Raw genomic sequence first — 27,990 nt, 5'->3', positions numbered from 1 at the left:
CAGAAGAGATCCTCTGGAAAGCGTTGTGCATTTAAATAGCATGGATGTGAGGAAGGGTGTACTACTGTTTGGTTAGGAGGGAGGGCGGGAGGGTACTGGGTTTTGTGATGTTCTATATTGTCTGAGTGAGCTTAGTTTGCATTCATTTACATGCTAAAATTACAACTTATAGAGCTGTTTCACAGTACAATGTAAGTCAATGAGGAGCATCATTTGAATTATAATAATCTGATCTTGATTTCTGGTCCACCTTTGGAGTTACAGTACATTATGGATGGCAATGGCACTGCTCTTGCGCAGCAGTATCAGTTATTTATTCAAGGTGACACTCACTTTGAATAAAAACTAACGCTGCTGAGCAAGAAGAAATATCGCTATCCGTATTCAAACTTAGCCTGGCATTGTCAGACTGATCACGTGGGATCACTGTTCCTAATACCGTGGAGGAACCTACATTTTTTAAGTGAGGACACCATCAGAATAGGATTTTGAATAAGTGTACGTTTTGTTTGATTTTGAGGCGTTTGAGAAACATCAGACTTCAACAATGAGTGGGCCGATATTTCTCAATCACAGGATGAAAAGAAAAAAAGTTGATGTAAGGACACACCGTATCTAATAAACACTCGTGTGCTCCTTTAAAGTTTTGTTTTCATTCAAATACATAAATTGTTATCGTGTGACAATACTGCCACTTGACAAGCGCCTATGATAAAATAAATTCAAGAAAAGGGCATATACAGAAACCTTTACTTTTTATTTAGCACACATTAAAAAAGTGAATCACACTATACAAATGTTTGTCTGCTAGCTGCAGGTAGCGGAGCAGAATACACACTTTTCCCTCTTTTACACTAGGAGGTAGATGCAGTAGAGGACTGTAGTGTCAGAGTCACTCAGACATGATATTGGAGGATGGACATTTCACTGTTCAGGTTTGTGACATGTTGACTGCTTAACACCACTCTGCAATCGGACTGCATTTGTACACGCAAATGTGTTGTGGCTGTGCCAATTCTGTCTTTTACCATCTCGCACTTTATGTATTATGAGATCTAACAGACCAGGATGCTGAAATGCTGCCTTCTCGGGACGTCAGTCTGGTGAAGTTTGGATCTTTATTCATTTAAAGACATTCCAGTTGGGTTCCAGTGTGCAAGAAGTTAAACAGATTGCTGGAAAGTAATCAAATTAATTACAAATACTGCTCATCAGTCACAGTATTTATTTACAGATGCATTGTAATCTTTTTGCTTCAACCCATGGTTCATTTCAGTTTCTTCCTCACTAATCTATGGCAATGCTGCTTCAATCCATCAGTATTCTCCTCCATTAAACCCAATGATGCGCATGATTCTACTCGTTACATGGCTTTCACTTCTCATCGGTCACTTCCACACACGCTTAAAGCCGAGTTATACTTTCTTTTGCATTGTGTATCACACCGAAAATAGCTGCTCTACTGTGAGCTTGTTGGCTATTTTAGGTGCAAAAACACGTGCATTCAAGTATAAAACAGTCATGAATTCAACTATACCCAAGGCATTGCAGAGATAAAGTGAATAATTGACGTCTTGCTTCAAATGTATGTAGGCAGTAGCATGCAAACCCCGTAGACTCAGGATAAAAAATAAGGAAGATATTTTTGATTTGCAGGATTGATATTTCTTCTTTTATGTTGACTTGCAAGGTAAAGATAGAGGGGTAATGTCTTTGTCTGTACTATTTACAGATTTTGTTGAGATCTAGAGATGATCCTGAGTGGTTCTAATGAGATATGACTGACAGTCAATGACGGCACTGAGTTCTCTCAAGGGAGGGCAGGTTGTACAACCCTATAAGAAAACAGAACAGTCCTGTAAATTGCCCTCTTCAAGTGTGGGTGTCTTTTTAAAATTTCTGATACAATTTTACGTGCTTGCATTCCCGACATCATCGGCTAAAATGTCCAAAGGAATCATTTTCGCAAACTTCTTCGGGAGATGACCTCTGGGAAAGCAAATAAAAACAGAACAGAGATGGAAAGATGAAGAGGAGTGGCTGGACTAAGCCAGGTAGCTGTAGGTGTCCTTTTCCCCGTCCACTCGTTCTAGGTATTCCTTCTCGATCAGGATGTCGATACATTTCTGCCGTAAAACAAGTCACCAGAAAAAGGAATGAAAAAAAGGGTTAAAACCAAATTAATTTCTGACAGTCCTCAATTAACAATCATTCATTGCCAATGACGTGTGTTTTCGGTGTTTACCGCTAGATGGTGCTCTTCGCTAATATATGAGTCACACAGAGAAACATGAGATCATGTTCATTTCCTGTTTATTAGTGTGGTTGCCCTAAGGGCAACCAGACTATTGTAATTGTAACACTTTATTAGTGTGGTTGCCTATGGGCAACCATACTATTGTTCCCCTTACCTTTTATTTCTTTCTTTTCATCTTTATTATTCTGTATAAACTTTATTTTGCCGTGCTACTCCTCCCACAGTTTTTGCCGAACATACTCGAGCCATATGTCAAATCGACCGGCTTCATCGGGAATCGTGTGCTTGTTGATTGATAAGAGAAATGTTGTATAGTTTAATTGATATGAATTAATTAGTGAATTAATTTCCCCCATTCACTTGAATGGGAAAATGGGAAAACTCACATTCAACTATTTGTTTCTCTGAGACCGTAAGGGATGTAGTTACAACACTTGGGGAGGAGATTCATAATAATTACAAGAATTAATTAACATAAACTTATATCGGTCGGCCTCATGGTGGCGCTATAACAGCCCACTTTACGTTTTGCCTTCTAACTCTTGACCCGTAGGTCATAAAAACAAATTTGAATTTTGTTCAAAACACACTTTTGGATCCTCCACCTACAGATTTTGTCCAAATCGCACACAAATTGGTACAAATGATCTCTGGACCTATCCAATTAAAACGGCACAGTCAGAATTTTGATCTTCTGTATCGTTCAGCCGTCATCGTCTTCCGAAGTTATTGGGAGGGGCCTATTTTACAAAAAATGCCACAATTCACGCACGGAATGTCCGATCCATCCCAAATCTGAATCACATGTCGAGGGTGGCTTAATCAAAGCAGAGCCAAAAGCAATTCCATTTTCATCCATAGGGGGCGCTACAATTGCAAAAACAATTACCCGTTTGTTGCAAAAACATGCTTTTGGGGGGGAAATCCCCTACGAATGACTTACGCATGATCACAAGGGTGACTTGACATTGTAATTGGCTGGCAAAATTACTGGGAGGGGCCTATTTCAGCCAGTGAAGCAACCACACTTTGCAATTTCCCAGAATTGCTTCTTTCTAGTTAAGCATACTGTACAAAAAGATGGTTACACCAGATACAGCAGTATATGCTAATTGCCACCTGTAGTTTGAGAGTGAGTGAGTGAGTGAGTGAGGCCTCATTCACACGTACCAAACACCAATCAAGCAATGTTTGGTCGTTTTTTGTTTTTTTTGGGCCACCACAATGCTTTTCCAATGGGAGTCACATGGTTTGATCAAACATTTGTGTTTGATCGCTGATTGCTGATTGCTCCCCCCTCAGGCCTAGTTCACACCTACACAACAAATGTTTGGTCCGTGTGTGATGTCTGATTGCTTTTTGATTGCTGCTCCAATTCATTTTCAATGGGAGTCACATGGTTTGACCAAACATTTTTGTTGGATGAGGGGGGAGCAATCAGCAATCAGCGATCAAACACAAATGTTTGATCAAACCATGTGACTCCCATTGGAAAAGCATTGTGGTGGCCCAAAAAAACAAAAAAACGACCAAACATTGCTTGATTGGTGTTTGGTACGTGTGAATGAGGCCTCATCAAACAAAAATGTTTGGTCAAACCACGTGACTCCCATTGAAAATGAATTGGAGCAGCAATCAAAAATCAATCAGGCATCACACACGGACCGAACATTTGTTGTGTAGGTGTGAACTATTAGCCTAAGTGAGTGAGTGAGTGAGTGAGTGAGTGAGTGAGTGAGTGAGTGAGTGAGTGAGTGAGTGAGTGAGTGAGTGAGTGAGTGTGTGTGCGCGCGTGCATGCTTTAGACGGAAGTTAGGTTCTTAGCTTACTGATTCTTGGTGACTATTTTTTATGTATTTGATGTCCATGTGTGTCCATGTGTTGTTCTTGCTTAGCCTATACTGTGAATCGCCTGTGTGTGTGTGTGTGCGCGTGTGTGCGTGCATGTCTGTGTGTGTGCATGTCTGTGTGGTGTGGTGTGGTGTGTGTGTGTGTGTGTGTGTGTGTGTTGGGTGCATGCATGCGTGCATCTGTGCGTGCGTCCTTATGTGTGTGTTCTGTTAGAAGCAGACCTACAGTAGATGTTGGAAATAACAACCACACCCTGACTCATGGCTGTGTGCATACATGTAAGTATGTGTGCATATTGTATGTTTGTGAGTTACCTGTAGGCCTACATAATCATACTGTGTTTATTATCAAAATGTTGTGCTAGTGTGTGTGTGTGTGCTAGTGTGTGTGTGTGTGTGTGTGTGTGTGTGTGTGTGTGTGTGTGTGTGTGTGCGCGAGCATGTGCGTGTGTGCATGTGCACTGTGGTGCGGCTATGGTTGCATACATGCATGTACATGCATGCATGCGTATGTGTGTTTATTATTAGAATTTAGCACACTCACATGACTGAAGTAAAATGTAACAGAAGTAGCATGTGCTTAAATTCATATTTATCTGAGATGATGGAATGATGATGGTCATGGAAGGGGAACCTCCTGAAAGCTTCATGGGCTCAAAGATAATCAACTTCAAAATTTCAAAAAAATAGGTCATAATGACCTATTTGAGTGTTAAGCAGAACTAGGAAGGAAGTTCCTAGGAAGGACCAACCACACCCACACTTATGGCTGTGGGCATATAGCCTACAGTATGTGTGTATATGTATACAGTATGTTTGTGAGCACCTGTACATACATACTGTGTTTATTATTTAATTGATGTGCAAATAACAATTTGACTCTGTAAGCCTACATAATCATACTATGTTTATTATTTAAATGTTGTGCTAGTGTGTTTGTGTGTTTGTGTGTGTGTGTGTGTGTGTGTGTGTGCGTGCGTGAGTGCGTGCGTGCGTGCGTGCATGTGTGTGTGTGTGTATGTGTGTGTGTGTGTGTGTGTGTGACTGTGTGTGTGTGTGTTAGGGCATTCACTTCTAGTCATTTTTACTAGTTGACTAGTTGTTTAACTACCTATTATGTAAAAAATAAAATAAAAGAAAATAAACCTTTTTTTCTTTTTTTGGGGAAATAAATGTGTACATTGAAAAACTGTACATGGTGACTATAACTATAATCTACCTGATCTTGAGGCCTACAAAATCGGGAAAAAAATAAAAATAAAAAAAATAAACTTTTTTTGTTTCTTCTTATCAACTAGTCAACTAGTGCCAACAAGGTCGACTAGTGGATTTACCATTTTGAATTTCCATTTCCAATTCCATTTTTTTCTCCCCGCCCTGGATTTCCTCTGTATTTTTAGCGAGACATGCAGACCCTAACTAGCTTTGACTGCCAGGATTCAGAGCGTTTTTTACCTACTTTTGAAAAATCATAGAATATTCTCTGTCGCTCCATTCCGCGCACGGGTGCCCTCAAATAACGCGCACGGATGTGCTAGAATCGTAAAATAATCATGATCCATTCGCGACAATCCGTTTGAAAGCTACAGGCTATGGTATAGAACGAGCACTGTGCGCACTTGTCCCATAGGAATGCACGGGAGTGTCACTTGATTCACACCTTAGTAGCCCGGAACTATTTAATCCATTTCATCCATGTGCCCATCATTTATAGCGCACGGACCACTTTTACCGGCACACCGGAAGTTGCTGTGCAGGTCTGTGTAGCAGCTAACAATAGCCACACCACTCTAGAGTCGATCGACAACAACGGGAGACAAGAATAAATCTATCGCGACTAGCGACTGGACCGCGGAAGGCCGTCAAACCCAGGATCTTTTTTCAGAATTAGACGGGATGATTTAGATCGGGAGTTATGATCGTTTTAAGATTTTCGTTTTCGTCAGCTAAACAGGCAGGGACCATTTTCGATGACGTGTCACTTTTTGACACGTCATCGGATCGGGCAACAAGCGCTACTAGGCTCTAGAGCGATGCGAACGGTTTTGTTATCATTAATCTGCGTCCTATTTATCAATCTCCGGCTTGGGCACTTGACCATGACCTTGAACTTGACGGAGAACTCCGCCCCGGGCCTCCAAGGTGTTAATTAGGTAATGGCAGGTCCTCACCTTTATAACAGGGACTCTGGGTTTAAATCTCGAGGAGAGCTGGTTGAGGACCTCTGCCAGAAGCTGTTGATGTTTCAAGACTTTCCTCATCTTCATAATCCGAACAATAGCCGCCTAGACGGAGGGAGGAAAACGAATATAGATATTAGTGAAATAGGATAGCCAGCACATAGAAAGTCAGAGGGACAGAGGTGAGGTGAGATTCACACAGTTTCTAAGGCCCTGTTGAATGAACAAAATTAATTAGGAAACACAATAGTTGAAAATTATCAACAACCTTTTAAGGTATAGCAACTGAGGTAATTTTAGTCAAGAATGACAGGAAGGCATGGGCAGAGATGGGGGATGAACATAGCCAAAGTGAAAAAGTGATGTCATTATCATGGTTTTCTCTGGTTTGTGCTCAGCATGCCTTAAAATGTGCTCACTTCCTGGTCGCCATGCTGACTTCCTCTGCTCATGCACCATTGACGTGTGCTTATGGATACCACCGCTTTTCTAGGGAGACCCGCTGTGATTGGCCAGTAGTCGCTATGATTGACACTTGCCGTTTTTGCAACCATCAGAAGAAAGAATGTTCTTTAGCAAGGCAGGGGAATGAGGGTCCCAGCCACTGAAAATTATTTGAGATACAGATACTATTACATGGTCTAGTTTAGCGGTAACCAAACTTTTCAAGCCCACGGGCACTTCTTATTCCAATGGAGTAGCCAAGATCTACCACTACCACGTTCCAAAAAAACACCATGAGCAAGACATCATATTTACTTTTACAATATCTGACAGGCTCGATAATTTGCATACATACACTCAATTGTAGGGATACTTGTCTCCACCAGGCCGAAGGCATGGGGAGAGTATGTTTTGCACTTCGTCCGTCCGTCCGTTACCAGCTAATCTCCGGCACCGTTGGCCCGATCCATGCCAAACTTTGCACACACACTCCCTAGATGGCAACGATGAACGTCTGCACCAAATTCTTCCGGCCTGTTATAGCGCCACCAGGAGGCCAAATTTTATAATACACATTTTCTGCCATTACTCCTCCAGATTTTGTCCAACAATTCCGCAAATTGTTACACACTATCTCTATAGTCATGTGTTCAAGCCAGATCTGTCCGATATTTCATATTCCATCCTAATTGGCTAACATTGGCTTTCAAAGTTTGCAGGACTGGCCTGTTTTGAACAAAAAGCCTCAAATCATGAACACAGCGTGCAATTTACGTAAAATCTTTCACGCACTTATAGCGCCACCAACAGGCGATTTTTTGAACAAAATGCCTCAAATCATCCAATTGCCATCAAAGGCATAAGAACAAATGGCACCCTTTTCACATTGGCCTATTATAGCGCCACCAGGAGGCCACAACCTGACCTGCCCTGGTGGAGACCCGTGCCCCGAGGGGCACTTTTTCTAGTTTTGTCTGCGAGGGTTTGTTAAGCTTTGGGAAGTAAAAAGAAAATGCTGACAAGCTCATGACTTTATGAGCTTGTCAGCTGGGGGGTTGCGTGCGTTGCCTCGCTCCCAATATAATACACAAACCGGTTTGTGATCGACTGTGACCAGGGGTCATCAACAACATGTCCATACACGGACAAATGTGTCCGTGGCAAGACTGTGGCAAGTCTGTGGCCCATTTTATTTATTATTTACAGTGGAAAATGGTGCAGGAAAAAACAGTTCAGAAGGATCCATTTGCTACAAAAGCAGTACTGAGCAAATAAACTTGCTGAAAAAGGTTTTCACTGTTTTATTTTTACTATAAAATAAACAATAAAAAATATTAAGCTTAGGCAGATAGAGGCTTTGAGAAAAACATATTCAACTAGAAAAAGTGCCCTTCTGGGCACAGGTCTCCACCAGGAGGATAGGAGTGTGTGTGAGTGTGAGTAATATAAACATGTTTATTTGGTTTTTTTTGTGTGTGTGTGTGTGACGCGACTTGGCCTGTTGTAGCGCCACCATGAGGCTGATTTGAAAACTGTCAAGTGGCATTTCTTCCTCAGCCTAGTAGTGGGAATAGGCATGCACAGTTTTACCGCAATCGGACGCTGCGTTTTCGGGCTACTCCAGAAAACTTTAGAAGCCAATCGTAGCCAATCAGGATGGATAATTATGAGAAATCAAACAAATCACATGATCACATGCCTATGGAGAGCATGTGTACCAATTTGCGTGAAATTTGGATAAAATCTGAAGGAGTAATATTAGAAAATGTGTTTTACACATGCAGATGTGAAAAATTCCAGGCAAAGGTTTTTCCTTGGCCTCTAGGGAGTGTGCATACATGGGTTTACACAGATCGGTGCAGTTATAGGTAAAAACACAAATCGGCCAGTTATAGCGCCACCATGAGGCTGAGTTGAAAATATTCCAGTGGCATTTCTTCCTCGGCCTAGTGGGAATGTGCGTGCAAAATTTCACGGAAATCACACGATGTGTTCATGATTTGCAGCATTTCGTTTGAAACGGAGCACTCTTGCGAACTTTGGAAGCCAATCTTAGCCAATCAGGATGGAGTCTGAAAAATCTGAAAGATCCGTTTCGTCGAATGGCTCTAGAGTGACTGTGTACCAATTTGCGTATTGTTTGGACAAAATCTGTAGGTTTACTGTCAAAACATTTGTTTTGCACAAAGCGGCCTCCTGGTGGCGCTATAACAGGCCAATGTGAAAACATTGGAGCAGAGGTTCAGCTCTGGCATTCAGAGAATGTGTGTGCAGAGTATGGCTGCGATCAAGCCAATGGTGCCAGAGATTAGCTGTTCACAGACGGACGGACACACGGACGGACGGACGGACGGACACACGGACGGACGGACGGAGTGCAAAACATACTCTCTCCCCATGCCTTCGGCCTGGTGGAGACAAAGAGCCTATCAGTGATCAGCAGCTATTCAGTCAGGGATAAATAGAAACTGAATATCAGATGATTAAAAGTCCTTGAGCTTTGTGAGATTACAGTCACATACTGAGGAGGTGTTTGTTCAGCCTCTTCTTGAAGGCGTGAACACTGCTAGATGTAATATCTCCAAGAACCGCAGGTGGAATGCTGTTCCATATTGTTATAGCAGAGTGGAGAAAGCTCCTGGTCTAGCTGCCTAAAGCCTTAACCACACCAAAGGGTCATCATGCAACTCCTTGGGTCCAAACGGTTGCAAGGAGTTAACGCTAAAACCGTCTCGACCGTTTGGTGTGGTTTGGGCCATTGAATTCCATGCGTTGAATCACTAGGGTCAACGTGCAACAAGACATATCACACCGCAGGGACAACGCTAAAACCGTCTTGACCCTTTGGTGTGGTTAGGGCTTAAGAGTGGTCTGAGAGGCATTGATCCAGGCTAGGCAAGAGGGTATCAGGTACGGTCGCCCCTAAACCATCTCGCCCCTCGATTTTTCCGCCGACCTCACGCCGACCACTCGGTGCCGCGGTTATTGTATTCTTTATTTTGTTTTGCCGAGAATAAGGTTAGGCATAATTTTACTGGGGTTAAGTTTAGGTATAGGGTTAGGTTTAGGCATAGTTTTACTGACGTTAAGGTTAGGTTTAACCGTTTAAGCATAATTTACTTAAGTTACTTTAGGAATACCAGGCCGCGCAGTTTTGCCGGCTGTACGTACGCCCAGGGCGAGTTGGTAAAGGGGTTACTCGTTTGGTATTCGGCAAGAGTACTCCATAATGCTCCCGACATGGGTTTTATAGATGTTGGCTCTGCCTTCAGCATCAAGCTTGTTGGCCAGTTTACGCAGTGCTCCAAGACGTTGTCCAGCGCGTTTGCAGATGTTGGACGTTGGATGTTGGTGTAACAATATACAATTATAATAACACTTCACAATCATAATCCGTACTGGAGACCCTTGATCCACAGCCTGGGCGTCCACAATCTCCATTTAGAAGCTTGTTCACCTCTGATCCACCTACCCTGTATTTAAAGACTTCCCTAAATGCTGCCACCTTTATGACTCTGATGAAGAGTTAGGTCAAACGTTAGTCGTTTTCTATACTAGCACCTAATAAAATTACTTAAAATGTCTGTGCTGCTCCAGTGTCCTCTCCTCCTTCTGCAACGTTATTAGTCCTTGCATGAACTAGTTACCTTGTGACAGTGCACTCCTTTAAATCCTGGCATGCTCTTTATCCTTATCTAATCAGTCTTCATATACGTACAATGTACATGATGGCTTATCTTTCTTTTTTCATTGTCATGCGTGACATCACAACAACTAACTTGATCTCCTGACCTCAAGTAACATGCTTGCTCCCGAGTGTCCTCAGGAGCAAGCAATCTCTATAACAACCATATGACACACACCCACTCACCTCTGCACCTAAATGCTCATGTTATGTAACATGCGATGGAAGCACTAACTGTACTGATAAGACCCGGTTATTGAAATCACAAATATGGAATAAACTTTCATCACGCCACATTTAATGCCTGTCTTAGTCACCTGGTGGTCTTAAGGTTTTCTTTAACCTTGGCATCCCCATTTTGTTTGGGATGTCATTATAGGCCGTATAGTACCGTACATTTACTTTTTTTTCTTTTTTAATAACTTATATTCTAGTATCATTTTAAAAATGTGAGTTTATTATGTATTTCTGGTACAATTATTGATCACTAATTTTGTATGTCTGTGGCAAAAATGAAATATTGATGAAAATGTCCATCACAAGTTGACACTGGACTGTGACAGCTTTGAAGATCGACATGTCGATTGAGATCGACCGGTTGGTTACCACTGGTCTAAATTAGAATTTAGTTTCCACCTGGGGTACACTATTCTGAAATGTATCTATCTTCTCTCAGTGCTCGATTCTTTATTGTGAAGCTTGGAAATTGGTATTGTATTTTATATCGATTTTATTGTTGATTAGTCACCTTTAAAACAAGGTATAGCTTGTAAGGACCGGGCATTCTTGGAATGAGCAACACAGCTAAACTTGTGGCTAGTGCCTCCAAAACATTTGCCAAAATGCAAATGGTTGGTATTCACACTTGTTTTGAGTTATGTAGCGCTATATTGGATCACTCCAATATATGATATACAATATATGACAGTTCCTCTGCTAGGCTGAACCACCGAGCAGACTTAGCGATTATTCCCGTGCTATTAAACAGGAAGTGACGTGCGAGCGAGCCGGCGCCACTTTTCCCTCGCACGTCTCATCCAATCCACTAAGCAACTCAAAGGAAGGGTGAATACCAACCATTTGCCATTTTGACAACTATTTTGGAGGCGCTACCCACACATTTAGCTGTGTTGCTCATTCCAGGAATGCCCGATCCTTACAAGCTATACCTCACTGTAAAGGTGACTAAACAATAATACCAATTGGTATTAAGGGGAGAAATAAGTCAAATAACCGACCAAAGTTAAGTTTCCAAACTTCGAGTTTATCATAACCTCATAACCAGCAGTTAGTAGTTAGCAGTAACCCAAGTTTGTGCTGATCATGAAATCAGGACCTGAACATAAAATTAAACATATCAGAACATATATGTAAATTATGTATCCTAAATGCACTTCATGTATAGGCTGAGTGATTGGAAAAACTTGACTAACAGTAAATACTGTTACAGACCTTGAAGGTGGCAAGACTGTACCTGTATTAGCAACTTCCTGTCCTCCTCAATGTTCTTATGAGTCGTTTCCTGTTCCTGTTTTTGCTCAGTCTTCATTGGCACATTGATGTTCACCCGCAGTTTCTTACTGGGAGAGAAACAGTGAAGAGAGTATGTCTTTGAGTAGGGATGACATCAGCACAGCAGGGACATTGAGATTCTACTGGTTAAGGCCCCTGATCCAATGCGTACATTAGAACTGAGTTGATCCAACTCCAAATATAGTTATGTGAAGCAGTATGAGAAATATTTAACCCTAACCAGGATCTAACCCTAGACACAGGATCTGACTTGAATTTTGACCTGATGGTCAAGTGCCTGAGCAACCAGGCAGGCACAATGGTAAAATGGTGTCACCCCTTGCGTAGGAAACCAGGTTCAAATCCGGGGTAGAAGAGGAAAATTACATAGTGCAGAACCCTCACCCTCAGATGACATATATAGAGCCCATACATCATAGTAAACAATGATCGGGTCCAATTCCAATCTTCGATATCAGCTCGGGACATTCCTAATTTGCTAGACTTCATTGAACCCACACATGTATTTTCTATTGTGTATTTATTCATAAACATTTGAGTACAAAAAGCTAATGGTGCAAGTATTGTTGTTCCCAATAAAACATTAAGCCCTACTGTCAACTCATGTACTAACATTGAAAACAACAAGAATCCTAACCATGCACGAGTTCATGAAGGACTTACTTCTTGTAACCCAGGAACAGTTTGATGAGAGTGTCTGGTTTGAACTCTGCCTCATCTATGTTGGCATTTTCATCCTCAAGCACCTGTACGTGTACAAAACATGTGGAATTTTAAAGATATATAGTTATTCATGTTAACTTGTATGAAGTCATGTAATCAAGGAGGTTTATAACACAATTAAGAGAACGAATCAGCAAAAGCAGAAAACCTGCAACACTCCAAATTAGATGAAGTCTCAACAACGCTGAGGAAGGCCCATCAGGCCGAAACGTGTCCCTTGTCCGTCAGAGGTAAATAAACCAAGTGATAAGGACATTTATTGTGTGGTGGCTATTCCTTCATTCCCATTTATAACGCAATGGTAAAATGTGTTCAGTTCAGACATTCGAGACATCATCTACTTGCTTTGACTAAATATATGTCCATTCAACTAAAATGACCACTGAACATGAAAACATATCCAAGAATTACTAAAGCCATACAGAAGTCTACTAAAATGGCCTTAGCTGAATGGGTACAGAGCCCGCCTGGGAAGCCTCTACAGCCTTTATTATTTTAGCCAACTGGCTGTGAACTTACCAGTAATTTAGACTTCAAGAGGATTTGTAAGACTTGCACCAAGATGTCCTGAAAGCATAAGAAAATACATCAATATGTACTTCCTAAAAGAAAAAGCACCAATGTGCAAAGAATTTGAGGTGATGATGCCTTAAAGGTACTGATCATGTTTTATACAAAATGTTTTATCCAAAAGGTGAATTTAATTGTAAACCAACGGAGGCAATACTAAATTAGTTATTGCTATGTCAATGTATTCATTATATGAGTATTTGATTACATTGATAAATATTTCTCTGTCTCAAGGTCTCTTCTATTAATGATCTTCGTTTGTGTGGTCAAAACCTGCTGATTACAGTGTAAACAACTACATTTATTTTGGTTTGTGCGTGCATGTGTGTGTAATCTGTGTATATACACATACAGATACTTACTATTTTGATCTGCGTACTGTCTGTGAGCTGTTGGACAGAGTAGATATCCTCACTGTTGTACTGTAGTAAGATGGCCATCTGGAATGTAGACGCCTAAAAAGACAAGACACAGGACAAGTTAGTCAAATAAACAACAAAGATATCACGCCATATCTTTCCCACCAGCATCCTCAAAACAGTATCAACAAATAGTGTTAAACAATGAATGGAAGAATATTAAATCTATCTATCTATGAATGCACCTTGGTGTGTATGTGTGTACGTATTCCACGTGACTCGAGAACCAGTCGCCCCACCAACTTCAAATTCGACACACGCGTTCCACCCTGCCCAGGCTCTGGACAGGGCCCAAATTAGCCAATTGATCACACCTGATCACCCCTAGATCTGCATATATGCAGCTGGCCTGTTCTGACATCTGCATAGACTCCATATTTTGTCATGCCTGACAAAGAACTCCATATATGGGGATAAAAGGAATTGCAGGAATATTTATTTAAGTGTGGCAACCCACTTGAGCAAACCAGCAAAACAGCCAGCACCATTGTTAAAGGCACACACTACATATTTTGTCAAAATGTTGGTGGAATTCTTTCTTAAAGATTCTCAGTAGTGATATAATGATATGATATAAAGAAATAATGTGACTCCCAAGTGTACTAGGAGTAGTAATTTAGTGTAGCGGATGGGTGTACCCTTGTGCACCAACACTGGTTGAAGAGGTGTGTGTAGGTTTATGGGCAATACCTGCAGTGTGTATCTGTTCTTGAAGCAGTTGGTGACCAACTCTCCTTTGGAGAGGTGATAGAGCCAGGTTAGTTTGCGGCCACTGTGTCTACTGGCATAAAAGGCTGTGAAACGCTGGTAGCTTCGTTCTAACTGATGGCAGAAAGAGAGACGAAATGTTTGGTGCAAGAAAGGAAGGGTCAAAAAGGTAAAGTGGTGCTTATACTGTATGCCACCTAACTTCTCCAACATGTTAAGTTGGAAATCTATGAACACAAGTTTTATGCCCTTCTAGTACACAGTCAAAAAAAGTGTTGATTTAACTCAGTGTACAAATGAAACCAAATATTTAAATAATAATATATTAATAATAATAACCATAATAATACTACTACTACTACTACTAATAATAATAATAATTTACTATGTCTCAGTACAAACAATTAATATCAGCATTTATTTGATTTAACCAGGCTTTATTTAACCAGTAAAAAACACACTGAGACTAGTGTGAACTGGCCAAGAGGCATAAAGCATGTGCCATACCTCTGAGGGGAGAGCGAACGTACAGGACTGCTGGAACGGCCAAGAACCTGAACTCAACACCTGGATACTGAAGTCCACTACATCACCCATGTAAAGAGAAATCAAAATAGATATGAAGAGAGGCTGAGGAAGGAATGTTTCTTGTGTTAACTTCACATCCTAGGTGCAGTTCCCCCCCATATCCCCCGCCCCACACACACACACATCCATATGAATGCACATTTACAATGTGCATAGTGAAGTGAGCATGTTTTCTGTTCTATAAATAGCTTTGTTTTTATTTTCTTCCCTGTATCAGGCAACATGTTTGGTTCTAAATGAAATGTGTGACACAAATGAAATTGACGTTTGCCCTTTTAGCAATGCCTGGACTGGCTGCGTGTAATTTGAGTGATATAGAATCATGAGAAGCAGGGCTGCTTACAGTCTAAGGGCTCCGAGTTGACAAGGTGCTTCTTGAATTGTTCATTGAGGTCTTTGCTGACTCCTATGTCCTGGAACATGCGCTGCAGTTTAGACGTGTACTCAAAGCCACATGCTTGCTGTGGGACAGATAAAGTACATGGAAGCATACATTGTAGCTACTGATATAGTTACAATGTTTGGGCAACTATGAGAACAAAATGGGCAATTATTTCACTAGTTGCAGAGATTGTACAATTCACAAGAGTATGTACCTTGAGTTTGGAGATCATACTAGCCTCGGCATCATCACTAGCGCTGTTCTGGTGAACTAGTCTCTTGGCGAGCATTTTAGCATAGAACTTCTGGAAGACATCTTTATCTTCTATGTACTTGAACACCACCATCTGTCCGTGGGATGAGATCAGAACAAATATGTACCCCAGTCCGTTGAATTGATGTTTTACGAGTTTGGCTTTTTTGTTTTGCTTTTGTTTAATTGATGTGATTAAAAGAAACACAGCTGCAAACAAAATATTAACTAAAAAAAAGGATCTGTTGCCTTCCATATACTGTATATTAATATTAGAGACCGGCCGTTATTCGTTTACCTGGCTTTTAATGGAATAAAGGCCAATATTAGAGGAAATACGTTATTTATACCTACATGTGTGTACTTTTACGTCTCTGTGCTAGAAAATACTTAAAATACAACAGAACAAATGAAGAATTAAAACTACATGAAAATCTGAAAATTGTCTATAGTGACTTAATTCGTATCATTGATCAGGTACCCAGGAACTCACCACTTGGTTGAGTGTGTCTTCCAGTTCAGCCTCTTCTGGATTTTTAGAGCTGAGAAGATGATAAATAAAATGTCATTTTGACCAATCTGTACAGTAGAGTATTTTAATACAATAACAACTAACTCCGCAGTGGTGGGAGACTGGGAGGTGGTATACTCTTCTAACGATAAATTAGACCCTGTGTTCAGGTAGGAAATCCACTGGTTGACAATTGGCATCGCCTGAAGCTCAAAAGCACAATATACAGATACAGTATCCCTCCCCGACTATGTTGCCATCTAAAGGCTGATTTCAATAAAGCACACAGGGACACTTGAAAGTAGGGTTACATGAACAAAGAAATCCCATAGGGTGTTTGAGCAGAGCATCCAGAACACAGTATGAATATGAAAGGACCAACCTACCTCTTCTTGAGCAGGGAATCACAGTATCTGGCCAGCAGCTCAGGTGATTTACTGGATGACTGAACCATCTTGGTCACAGCGTTATTGTTGATGAAACGACCGCAGGCCTGAGTCACAGACAGAGGGTACATTATAATGGACATCATATTGAACAGTCGATCAACATAATGTAAAAGGTAATGCAGCTATATGGATAGTCTGAAAGAATTGTGTTTTATGATGATATGCACTCATTACAATTTTGAGGTGATAAAATATCCACTCACATTAAAATATCTATTTTAAGCAAGTTTATGGCATTGCCTCCACATAGACATGTCCAGAAAATAGCAAAACAAGGTGGGATAATTGCTCTATTTGATATATTATCTTTAATGTAAAGATATTAGGCAAAGTTGGCCGAACTTAGGATAAGTTGGTCGTCATCTGATCTGATGATTACTGGAGACTTTAAAAGTTCCAAGTCATCACTTATTTCACTACTGAGAGAGCAGCAAAGAGCAACCATGAGTCTAACCTTATCCAGTGCAGCTACGAAGCCAGCATCGTTGTTAAACGCTGACATGACTAAGGCATTGTATTTCTTGTGGACATCGAGGATAGTCTGGACGTACATCTTAGGGTCCTGAAAAAGAAGACATGATTCCAAAGATGAAAACATGTTAGAATGGGTCCAATCACTAATGGGAAAAGCAATTGAATCAGGTACACTTATAGGCAATTCACACTGAGACGGACTGAATCCGTTTCATTGGAACCGTTTCCGAATACGGTTACCTGGTCCCCGATGGCCATGATTCACATTGCCCGAGATTCAACAGCGCACCCGGGTACACTTGCATAACACACTTTAATCCTCCAGATGACGTTGTGCTTGATGGCTGGTGCGCACGGACACTGACCATCAACTCTGCGACATTGTCTCCAATAAATCCAGACACACTGCATTGCATTGCCTCTTTGGCTCTTTGCCGTTATACTACTTCACTGTCAGTCTGCCTGCTATTCACGGTGTCAGTCTGTTCTGTGCTCCAGTGTCGTGTTTGATATTAGTTTGCTATGGATTCTACTTTAGCATTATTATTATTATTTTGCTTTACTTTGGAAACTATGCCAAGCAAAGCCCAAGAGCCACGTGTAGTCCGCAGAATAAGATCAGCGCGTACTACGGTGCTGCGCGTATAGCAGATTCAACAGGAGACGGGCGGCGTTGAGAAATGCGCTGGTGTTACGCGTCGTGCAGCGTCTGTGTGTTTTTTTTGTTGACGCTTGGCTCGTCGACTAGAGATCATGTCACGTTCTATAAAAAACAGTCCACTTCCTTCTTTAGGCACGCATGCCTTCACATTGGAACGATCCGTATCTGAATACACTTCAACAGTCCAGAGACCCGCCCCTCATGTGGTCCCGGGGACGTTTGGGCGATCCGCTCCCGGGAACGGTACGCATCATTCACACTACCACAACATCTGCCAAGTGGTCCCGAGTGCGCACCCGGGACCATAGTGTGAATTGCCCCTCAGTTGTCCTTACATTGAGAGCGGAGTCACCACACTTCTCGATTGCAGCCAGCCCCTGATTGTAGATATGCGTTTCTAGCAGCTTCTTTAGTTCCCCAAGACCATCGGTGATCCGAGAAACCAAGTTATACATGCGTCCCAGGTCTGAAGGAGGGTTGGAAAACAGAGAAAGAAAAATAAAAGATAAGGGAAGGAGAGAGTGAGCAAGAGTCTTTACATTCTTATTTCATACTTTTCCATTACTTGGACACTTTGCACTTATGGTACAACCTTCACATTTGATAGCATCAGTGCACCATTTTGGACAATAAAAAGGATAAAGAATCGAATAACAAGTTGTCAACTGTAATCTATACTCAAATTGTGTGTTACACAGTTACAGAAGAATGGGTCAGTTCAAACGGGTACGTAGGATCTGCAGCTCAGATCAATCATTCACTACACATGCAAATGTCCTCCAAAATCGTTTTGAACAACGTGGGTACCCAGATGAATGGATCAGACCTGCCATAGACAAATTCAGTGGATGTACCCAATTAGAGTGTCTTAAAACAAAGGAGAAGACTGATAAAGCACAACAAATTAACTGTTATACACAGTATTCTCCATTAGGTAGACAATTCGAAGCAACGATCAGAAAGCACTGGCATATCTTGAGGTCAGATCCCACCCTAGGAAGAACCTTCTCTGCCCCTCCTCGCGTAGTTTATAAAAGACCACCAAAACTTAAGAACCTCTTGGTCAGGTCACATTTACGTCAGGAGACACCCACACATTTTTTGTCTGATATTCCAGATGGTAATTACAAGTGTGGCAGATGTGCACAATGTGGTTTCACATCAAAATGTCATACATTTAATCACCCCACTACAGGCAAGACTTTCAAAGTCAAGGGCATTATCAGCTGTACGACAAATAATGTGGTCTATATGCTCGAGTGTGTGTGTGGGCTTGCCTACATAGGCAAAACTCTAAGACCCCTAAAAAACAGAATTTCGGAACATAGGAGTGACATAAGAAACAAAAAAATTAAAAGTCCTGTAGCCCTACATTTCCACCAAGCCCAACATTGTATTTCCTCCTTGAGGTATATGGGTATTGAAAGGGCCCAACTGCCACCTAGGGGTGGAGACATTGATGTTCTACTCCTGCAGCGTGAGACTTTTTGGATGTCAACCCTCAATACTGTTAATAAGGGCTTGAATGAGTCTTTCGATATCAGACCATTCCTATAATTGTACATTTATCATGAGTCTCTCAATCATTTGTGGTGAATTTATCCCCTTTTACTTGATGGTTTTTAACTTGATTTTAACTCTTGCTGTAGTACAGTGTGCATGCCCTTTACTTTATTATGTTTAGGTACTCACCTGATTACTATTTGTATCTCACATGTTCTCTTCTCTATCTGTAGGTTGTCGGATGTTGGACTCTGATGATGGAGTGCCCCTCCTGAAGAACTACTAGTCCTCATCCTCATTTGTTCTCAGCATCGGACACAATTGGTGCTAATTTAAGTAATGGTCTCAGCTTCCTTACTAGGAGCTTTGGGACTTTATTTTATTTTCAACACCAAACACAAGAAATACATAAATGAGTCATCTGGAATTTTAAATTAGATTTACCCATGACAATCTATTTGTGTCCTATTCTGAATTTAGTCTGCTTAAATATTGCATATTGTGTACACATTCTGTACCCGTTGTATTTTTGTATATTTAACCTGTCATGTTTATTATTATTATTGTGATATTGGAAATTGGTTAATTGGTTTGGGCTTAGGTGGCAGTAGTCACCACCCATCGTTAGAGCCAATCAGTTGTACCCCTTCCTGTATAAAAGGTGCACACCCATTCCCTGTCACATTATTCCTGAAGAAGATCCTAAGGGATCGAAACGTTGATTCAAATAAACCAGTGGAGCTTTCATACCAGTGTTGCGGACTCTATTTTTTCCACACAGTTACAGCACCAATTGACATGATTAAACAAATGAAAAGATTTCCCCCCAAAACCGTTTCATCCTGTGTTGCTTATGCTTACATCTCAACATCCCATTACATTGTTTACTTCATACTTTATGTATTTATTAGTTATTATTCATCCATTCCTCCATCCCCTACCTACCTTCATTCTTGTCGGCGTCAAGTAAATTCTGGAACTCAGTATGGAAGATCTCTAGGTGTTTCTCTATGAGGACCTGCTCACATTTCCTGGCCAGTTCATCCTGGGTGGACTCATGGAGGTAGACCTGAACACGCCGCTGCTCTTCTAGGAGGCGGCCTTCCGCCTGGTAGTAGAAGAGGAGAGGGAGAAGGGATGCACTGATTAAGATGCATCTGATTTGAACTAATGTGGGAAAAGGTCTGACTAAAGTCATATTTATCTTTCTGTGATGTCCACGCCCCACCATTGCGTAGTAACTCCCAGCACCTGAGCTGAGCTGATTGAATGCTCTATAAGAGCAACTTGTTTGTCTGTGATCCACCCTTATAGCACTGACGAAGGTCCCAGGATCGAAACATTTGCTAATATAAAAATAAATTAAATTGTATTTTCTTAAGTCTCAGTCTAAGGAGTATCCTTAATTTTTCATGCAGCGAGCAAGTCTTTTTCTGCCAGTTTTCCTATCCTTTTGAGACCACCACACCTGCAGTTAACCTGGAACAAAGGACAAAGAAAGGCACACAACAGTTTCCCCTGTGCCAAAGGTCTGACTAAGCAAGACCACACAGTGCTTTTTCATCACCCACCTTCTTCATGTACTCAGTAACAGGGTTTTGCAGGAGGAATTCTGTGCTCTCTCTGGTGTAGAAGCGCTCTGTGTCTGCGAGGAACTGTATCTCAAAGAACTCCTTGTACACCGACAGTGTAGGGCCTTTGGCAAATGCATCGTCCTCATTTAGACCCAACTCCACTAGATACATGAGAGAGACAGCGTTGGTACCCCACCAAAATTAAATAGAATTACAGACAGCATCATACATATACATAATGAATTAATCCAAAGCACTGGTTCTAAGCCAACCCACTTTGAGAAAGTGACCCCCCCCCCCCCTTCCCCGGTCCGCCCAGTCAATGTGTCCATGTGTTCCTGAGCAAGATACTTAACCCCTAACTGCTCCACAGGCGCTGGATTAATAGCGCCCACTGCTCCAAATAGTTAAAATGGATAAATGCGGAGGACAAATCTCACAAATGTGCAAGTGTAGAGCGAAAGAATACCCCAGAAGCTAACTACTATAGCTAATAACCTACCATAAGACTGAACCACCCCGCTGATTAGTCTGGTGTTGATGGGCTCCCCATTCCGTTCTTTCTCGATCAGGTTCAGAACAGCATTGGTTACCTGAATGAAAAATGCAAGAACTGTTTAACTGTATTAAAGCAACGAACAATGCACAAATAAGCTGCACACAAAACAACACAAACTGGACACAAGCACACAAAACAGAAAATAACAATGGTATTATAACATATTTAACTGACTTTAACAATGTAATTTCTCTGTGTAAGCAACAACAGTCAATACAGTGTGATTTGGTTAATGGCCTTACCTGTTTATTCAAAGGTCTAAAAAGGCATTCTCTCCACGTCACAAGAGCAAGCTGCCATGAGAGAAATCAGTTGTCAAGATCACAGCAAAATGCTGGACTGTCCACTATCTCAGTCTTTGTATTTCTGAAGAACTTACAGGTCTTAAAAGGGATCTTGAGCTTTATGAATTGAAAAAGAATTTCAGCATTCAATCTCAGTCTTTAAATGAAATGTCAGAAATGAGTCTCACTGAGTAAATTTCATAGATGCCCTTGCGGCCTTCGTCACACTCTCGTCGAACCCAGTGGCGGTTGAGGTAGGCACAGATCCCATTCAGCACCTTACTGGAGAAACGGTAGTCCTCCCACTGCTGTGTGTAGAATTTCAACACCCCCTCATCCATCAAGTCCTCCCCATCCTGACCAGAGGGGGGAGAGAGATGAGAAGATGAAGGATTAGCAGCAGCAACAGAGGAAGGATTGAGAGAAGTAAATAGATGTTGAGGTGGACATAGAAGAGGGGAGGAGAGAAGGAATATGTTGAATTCATTTGAAAAAAGAAGAATGTATAAGTGAAAGGAGAAGATAGATGTTTTTCCAGTACGTTATAGGAGGATATCCAACCAAATTGGCACATACCGGTAGTCAAAATTTGCCAACACAATAGGCAATATTATCATTTCAAACGCTGCATGCTTGTAGTTGATAGCAAAATATATTAAATTAAAAATGAATATGGTTAATCACACAGGTTCAATGGGCAACTAGTAACACATTACCCAGAGCATTTGAGAAAGATTGTTTGACAATGTGCATCCATAGCAATCTTTTAAACATAAGATGCTTCAGTGCAATTGTAGCTCTACCTACATAGAATGACCCATAGTAACAATGTTGGAATAAAGAAGCAATCACTATTATACCTTGAGGAGATTGATAAGGTAGGTCTTGAGAAACTCCTTGAGCCTCTTGTAGAGCTCCAATCCAACAAACTGGGCTCCTCCAGGAGTGGTTGATTTTTTAGAAGGCTTGTTGGAAGATGGGGGTCCAGCCCCACGTGCCTGGTTTGACTGGTGAACACTCGTACAATAGTTATATACATGTCTAGGGAAGGATGCCGTCAGGGACAAACAACCAAACATCAATTATGGCAATAAGGATTTAAACATCAGCAAAAACCTTTTCTAACCACAAAAACGTTCTCTCTTTTAGTCCATATGTAATCAATTTGAAAGGTGCATTTTCCTGATTACCTTACTACATTGGACATATTCGAACTCCTGAACTCCTCCCATTCTGGGCAGGAACCCCTTTTGGTGTTCTAACCCTTCTGGACGGGAACCCCTCTTGGGGTTCTGTACAGTATGTACAGTATTCAAAAATTTTAAAACATTGATGCTGCTATATAAATATTTGAAGTTTTTCAGCCTCAGTCCAAAATGGGTTAACATCTAAAATGGGTTCCCACATAATGTGCTGAAAACACTTCCCAAGTTTCTAGTGAGCCCACTAGTCTAGGTGCTGCACAAGCTCTATTGCGTGAAACAGAATTTTCCAGCACCTTTGATGGCTTTAACACACATTACATTGAGGCCACATAATCAACACAACAAAAATGTCTCTAAAACACAGTCTCTCTCACTTTGTCTTTTCTTGTCAGGTGTGGATAAAGGATACGTGTACAGTTCCATGTATCGTGACTTGGCCATGCTTTGTCTGGTGTAGACCTAGTTAAAAAAACACAACACTGAATAACAATTGAAAAATATTGAACTTCAGACAGATTGTAATCCATTACAAACATTTGTATCAAGCATTTATTTATTTTAATGAGCACAATGTCAAGATTAGAATAAAAACTAGGATAGGAGGGGTGGTAGGAACCAAACCAAGATGTTAAGCAGGCAGCCGTTAAGCTACAGAGAGACACAAAATGATGACGACAGACCTGCTGTATTCCTGCCCTCAGGTCATCCCAGATCTGGTCCAGGCCGATCTGTTTCAGACCATGTGGGTTCTGGTTTCTGTTGGACGACATGGCAGCTTCCTCCTCTCCACCGAGTCCACTTTCTGAAGTCTTGGGAGTGAAGCGGTGTCTCCTTAGTCCTCCATAGGGGGCCAATAGGGAGAGGTGAAAGGACAGGTCTTCTTGGAATAACCCCTGACGTTCAAGTGGCTATCAGGGGCCCACGCAGCCTAGATAACTGGTAGATAATGGAACACATCACAGTTAGGCACCACTTATTGGTAAATGGTGCATTTATATAGTGCTTTTATCCAAAGCGCTTTACATAGATTGGGTGATGTCACCCATTCATACACCGATGGTGGAGGAAGCCATGCAAGGCACCAACCTGCACATCAGTAGCAATTAGTGGTTCAGAGTCTTGCTCAAGGACACTTCGACAGTAACTCTGGGGGAGCCCGGAATCAAACTGGAAACCTCATTCCACCCAAGCGTGGAATGCCCTGACCCCCTCACTCAAAAAATGGAAATCACTTGCATCTTTTAAAACAGGCCTGAAATCCACCTTTCAGCAGGCCGGGCCCAAGGGAGAGGAAATGATCAGCCCCCCCCTTTTGCCTCATTGTATATACAGTGTTTATATTTTTACTTTGTTGTCATGGATTTGTTGTTTTTTACCTATACGATATTGATTTCTGTTATTGTTCATGTCCGAGTGTTTAACTCTGTTGCCGTTTATACATTCTGTCTAATAAACTAATCAATCAATCAATCTGGCTGCTCTACCGGCCACCCCTCATCTAACTGATCTAACAGGAACAGATTCTGGGTGCAGATGCAGACTTCTTATTTTACCCAACTTCTTAGAGTTTCTACAGTTAGATCCCTTCTTTGAAAGCTTTCCCAAAAAACACATCTGCTGCATTTCCTCAATATCACAAAAGCTTTTTCCAGCTTCACATTCAGCAAGGACAAATAAACACTTGCAAAATGAGGGCTCCAATGCAACAGATGCTTTATTGCACCACAAAAAAGCGGTGACGTTTCAAGCTCAAAGCTCTTCTTCAGACAGGAAGAGCTTTGGCTACCCTCTGTGTTCCTGTCAAGTTTTTGTTTCATAAACATCCACTCCTGAATGAAGTGTCTGGTGCTGGGAATCTGTTGCAACGCACAAGTCCTGGACCTGGTGAGAGGTCAACCCACAGAGTCCCCAGAGGACTGATCGAGGGTAGCTACTGGGACGTAAGTCGGGGCTTGATCACCCCGGCTGGGTCACCTGAGTGAGGGGTATGTTGCTGCGAGACCCGAAACCCTGATGAGTCTGACCTTGGGATACATCACTGAGGATACGTTCCAGGTACATCCACCATACTGTTTTGAGCAACCTTTTGGCAATAAATGAATATATTTATTTATTTTTATGATATGTGTTTAAGTTTGGAAGTGCTTGTTGTGCTTGCACCCATATTTGTCTATGGTGAATTTTTATGAAACAAAATCTTGACAGATACAAAGAAGCAGTTCAAGCTGTTCATACAGGTGCAATATTGGAAGGTTTATCGTTGTTTAATACAATCAGATAGGACTTTTTGGTTTCACGAATGGGCTGTCAATGGTGGGTATAGATGCAGATAGCATTTATAGCAGTTGCTTGCGGCTATAGACTTGTACCACTGACTGGACAGGGCAACAACCAATTGCATCGGTATAAAACTACAAAATTAATGGTGTCATAAACATTGACGTTTTTTTTAAAGTAATCTTTGGATTTTGGGAAAACAATGACATTGTGAATGAGAACATCCAAAAATGAAAACTTAAAGCATGTATACTGCTATAGTTTCAATTAAGGTTAAGGTAAGGTGGATGTAAAATGAGTTATTATTACTATAGATGTACTGAGTTTGCACTCGTTCCTAACGAGAAGTCCTACTGACTAACTTAACAGTAACTCAGCAGCACTAACTCATCTTGCTTCGCTTGCATGCAATTACTTTGTATTCGTAGTTCGTACTAGCTAGTACAGCCATTAAAAGTTAACAAACCAAGACATTCTATTCACCACATCACTATTGTCACTGGGTGAATACATGAGGACATAATAACAGGTAAAAACACCAAATAAAAGCTAAAACAAAACACCAAACAAGCAGAACAGGGGCCTATACTGACAAAATGTGTACCCCTTGTGCGACCCTCTTGACAAGCAGACGATCAAAATGCCGCATTTTCGACAGAAAACGGCGTCGAAGCGGGTCGTGTCGACGATCAGTTTTAAAGCTGAAAATACGTCATTTTTCTCGAGCGAAAGGCTCGTGTTGTGACGGAGTACATTAGCCTTTTAAGGTGTTAGCGCTTCTTACCATTGTCCAGATTGTGTTCTCTCGGCGATCCGAACAAACACTATAAGGATGCGGATCGACTTAAATTCGATCACACTTTGTCATCCAAGAAAACGTGTTTTTCTGTCAAAACACAACATTAGCCTCGAAAATTATTTACTTTCACTGCCACAACAAAGCTGAAGGGTGCACTTCCCGGATAGTGTTCACAAAATGCATGTCCGTGTAGAAATCACCCTGGCTGGAACTTTGGTTCCGTGTCCCACGCGCATGCACAGTTGCACACACACACACACACACACACACACACACACACACTATCATCAATGTTTTAATATGTTTCTCATATCACGATCATCACACATTAGATTAGGCCAGCCACCCCCCAGAGAAGAGAGAGAGTGTGTGTGTGTGTGTGTGTGTGTGTGTGTGTGTGTGTGTGTGTGTGTGTGTGAGTGACGTGTGTGTGTGTGTGTGTGTGTGTGTGTGTGTGTGTGTGGGGGGGGGGGGGGGGGGGGGGGGGCTTTGTCCTTTGGCTGGCTTCAAACACCCATGGCCTGTACATAATACACACAAACACACACAATGAGTTTTCTCAGACTGGTGACTGGCATCTCCAATCTCCATTAGAAGTGAGAAGTTCAGTCAAGCAAGAGAGACTCGGAGTTGAGTCGCTGCTTCTTCGCTTGGAAAGGAGCCATGAGGCAGCCTCAGGTGATTCGACTCATCTGGTTAGGATGCCTCTCAAGCGTCTCCCTATAGGGAGGTACATGAATACACATATTTTACAAATGTTGTATTATTACATTTGTCTCTCTGACAATCATTAAAATGTTTGTTTTATAGGCTACTCTCTAAGACAAAAATGTAAAAAGAACCACCGCTCATCCGCTGAAAAAACTTAAAGGTATATTCAGTGATTTCACTTAATTCAAATATCACTTATTTTTTCTTATTTATTTTAGATAATCCTCCCTACCATAGAGTGTGCTGACCATATAAGGAGTTCCTCCCTGTCCCCAGTCAGCCCCTGGGGTCAAAAAACCCTAGTTTCAGTTTTGGTGACGGGTGGCAAAGCCTTCATCCAATCAGGATGAGAGGGGCCTTCCTCCAATCATGATCGAGTGGGGGCACATGCTGTTGGCCTGTTGCACTTCCCCCCACTGTAGAGTGTGTGCATGTGCACATTTTGTTACCGGGGCGGACTGGGTGGTTTTCCAAATCACCCAAATCACTGAATGCTCCTTTAAGTGAGGTGCTGGAGCCACAAAGGGAACATAAGAAAAACTAGAAAAAGTGCCCTTCTGGGCACAGGTCTCCACCAGGAGGATAGGAGTGTGTGTGATGTTTGGCAAAATGTTTAGGAGTAATATAAGTGTGTGTGTGTGTGTGTGTGTGTGTGTGTGTGTGTGTGTGTGTGTGTGTGTGTGTGTGTGTGTGTGTGTGTGTGTGTGTGTGTGTGTGTGTGTGTGACACGGCTTGGCCTGTTGTAGCGCCACCATGAGGCTGATTTGAAAACTGTCAAATGGCATTTCTTCCTCAGCCTAGTGGGAATATGCATGCACAGTTTCACCACAATCGGACGCTGCGTCGAGTAGTTGTGGCGATTTGTACAAAACGGGTACAAAGCGGGCTACTCCTGAAAAGTTTAGAAGCCAATCGTAGGCAATGAAGGTGGATTATGAAAAATCAAAAAAACCTGTCTTGATCACATGACTATGGAGAGCATGTGTACCGATTTGCGTGAAATTTGGATAACATCTGAAGGAGTAATATTAGAAAATGTGTTTTACATATGTCGGCCTCCTGGTGGCGCTATAAAGAGCAGATGTGAAAAATTCCAGGCAAAGGTTTTTCCTAGGCCTCTAGGGAGTTGGCATACAAAGTTATCCACAAATCCGTGAAGTTGGAGGTAAAACACTTTTCGGCCAGTTATAGCGCCACCATGAGGCTGAGTTGAAAATGTTCACGTGGCATTTCTTCCTCGGCCTAGTGGGAATGTGCGTGCGCAATTTCACGGAAATCCGACGATGTGTTCATGATTTGCAGCATTTTGTTTGAAACTGAGCAATCCTGCAAACTTTGGAAGCCAATCTTAGCCAATCAGGATGGAGTCTGAGAAATCTGAAAGACCTGTTT

At 41.7% G+C, this 27,990-nt stretch overlaps 1 protein-coding gene across 1 annotated transcript; it reads right to left on the bottom strand.

The window, feature by feature from the left end:
• Positions 1-738: 738 nt before the first annotated feature.
• LOC306912558 (cullin-1-like) lies at positions 739-26,083 on the bottom strand. Its single transcript, XM_079488875.1, has 23 exons — positions 25,873-26,083; positions 23,492-23,747; positions 23,221-23,270; positions 22,467-22,647; positions 21,795-21,962; positions 21,565-21,615; positions 21,266-21,356; positions 20,761-20,924; positions 20,135-20,297; positions 18,022-18,152; positions 17,006-17,113; positions 16,489-16,595; positions 16,085-16,133; positions 15,554-15,685; positions 15,301-15,418; positions 14,877-14,953; positions 14,352-14,483; positions 13,605-13,697; positions 13,192-13,239; positions 12,613-12,695; positions 11,891-11,996; positions 6,279-6,392; positions 739-2,126 (listed from the first exon to the last, which is right to left on the bottom strand). The coding sequence occupies exons 2-23, from the start codon at positions 23,579-23,581 to the stop codon at positions 2,046-2,048; spliced, it is 2,337 nt and encodes a 778-aa protein (XP_079345001.1). The 5' UTR covers positions 23,582-23,747; positions 25,873-26,083; the 3' UTR covers positions 739-2,045.
• Positions 26,084-27,990: the final 1,907 nt, after the last annotated feature.

The sequence above is a fragment of the Electrona antarctica genome (assembly GCF_951216825.1).
Source record: "Electrona antarctica genome assembly, chromosome: 19".
NCBI lineage: Eukaryota > Metazoa > Chordata > Actinopteri > Myctophiformes > Myctophidae > Electrona > Electrona antarctica.
Note: the sequence above shows the minus strand (reverse complement) of the source record. Positions and strands in the feature narration are given on the sequence as shown.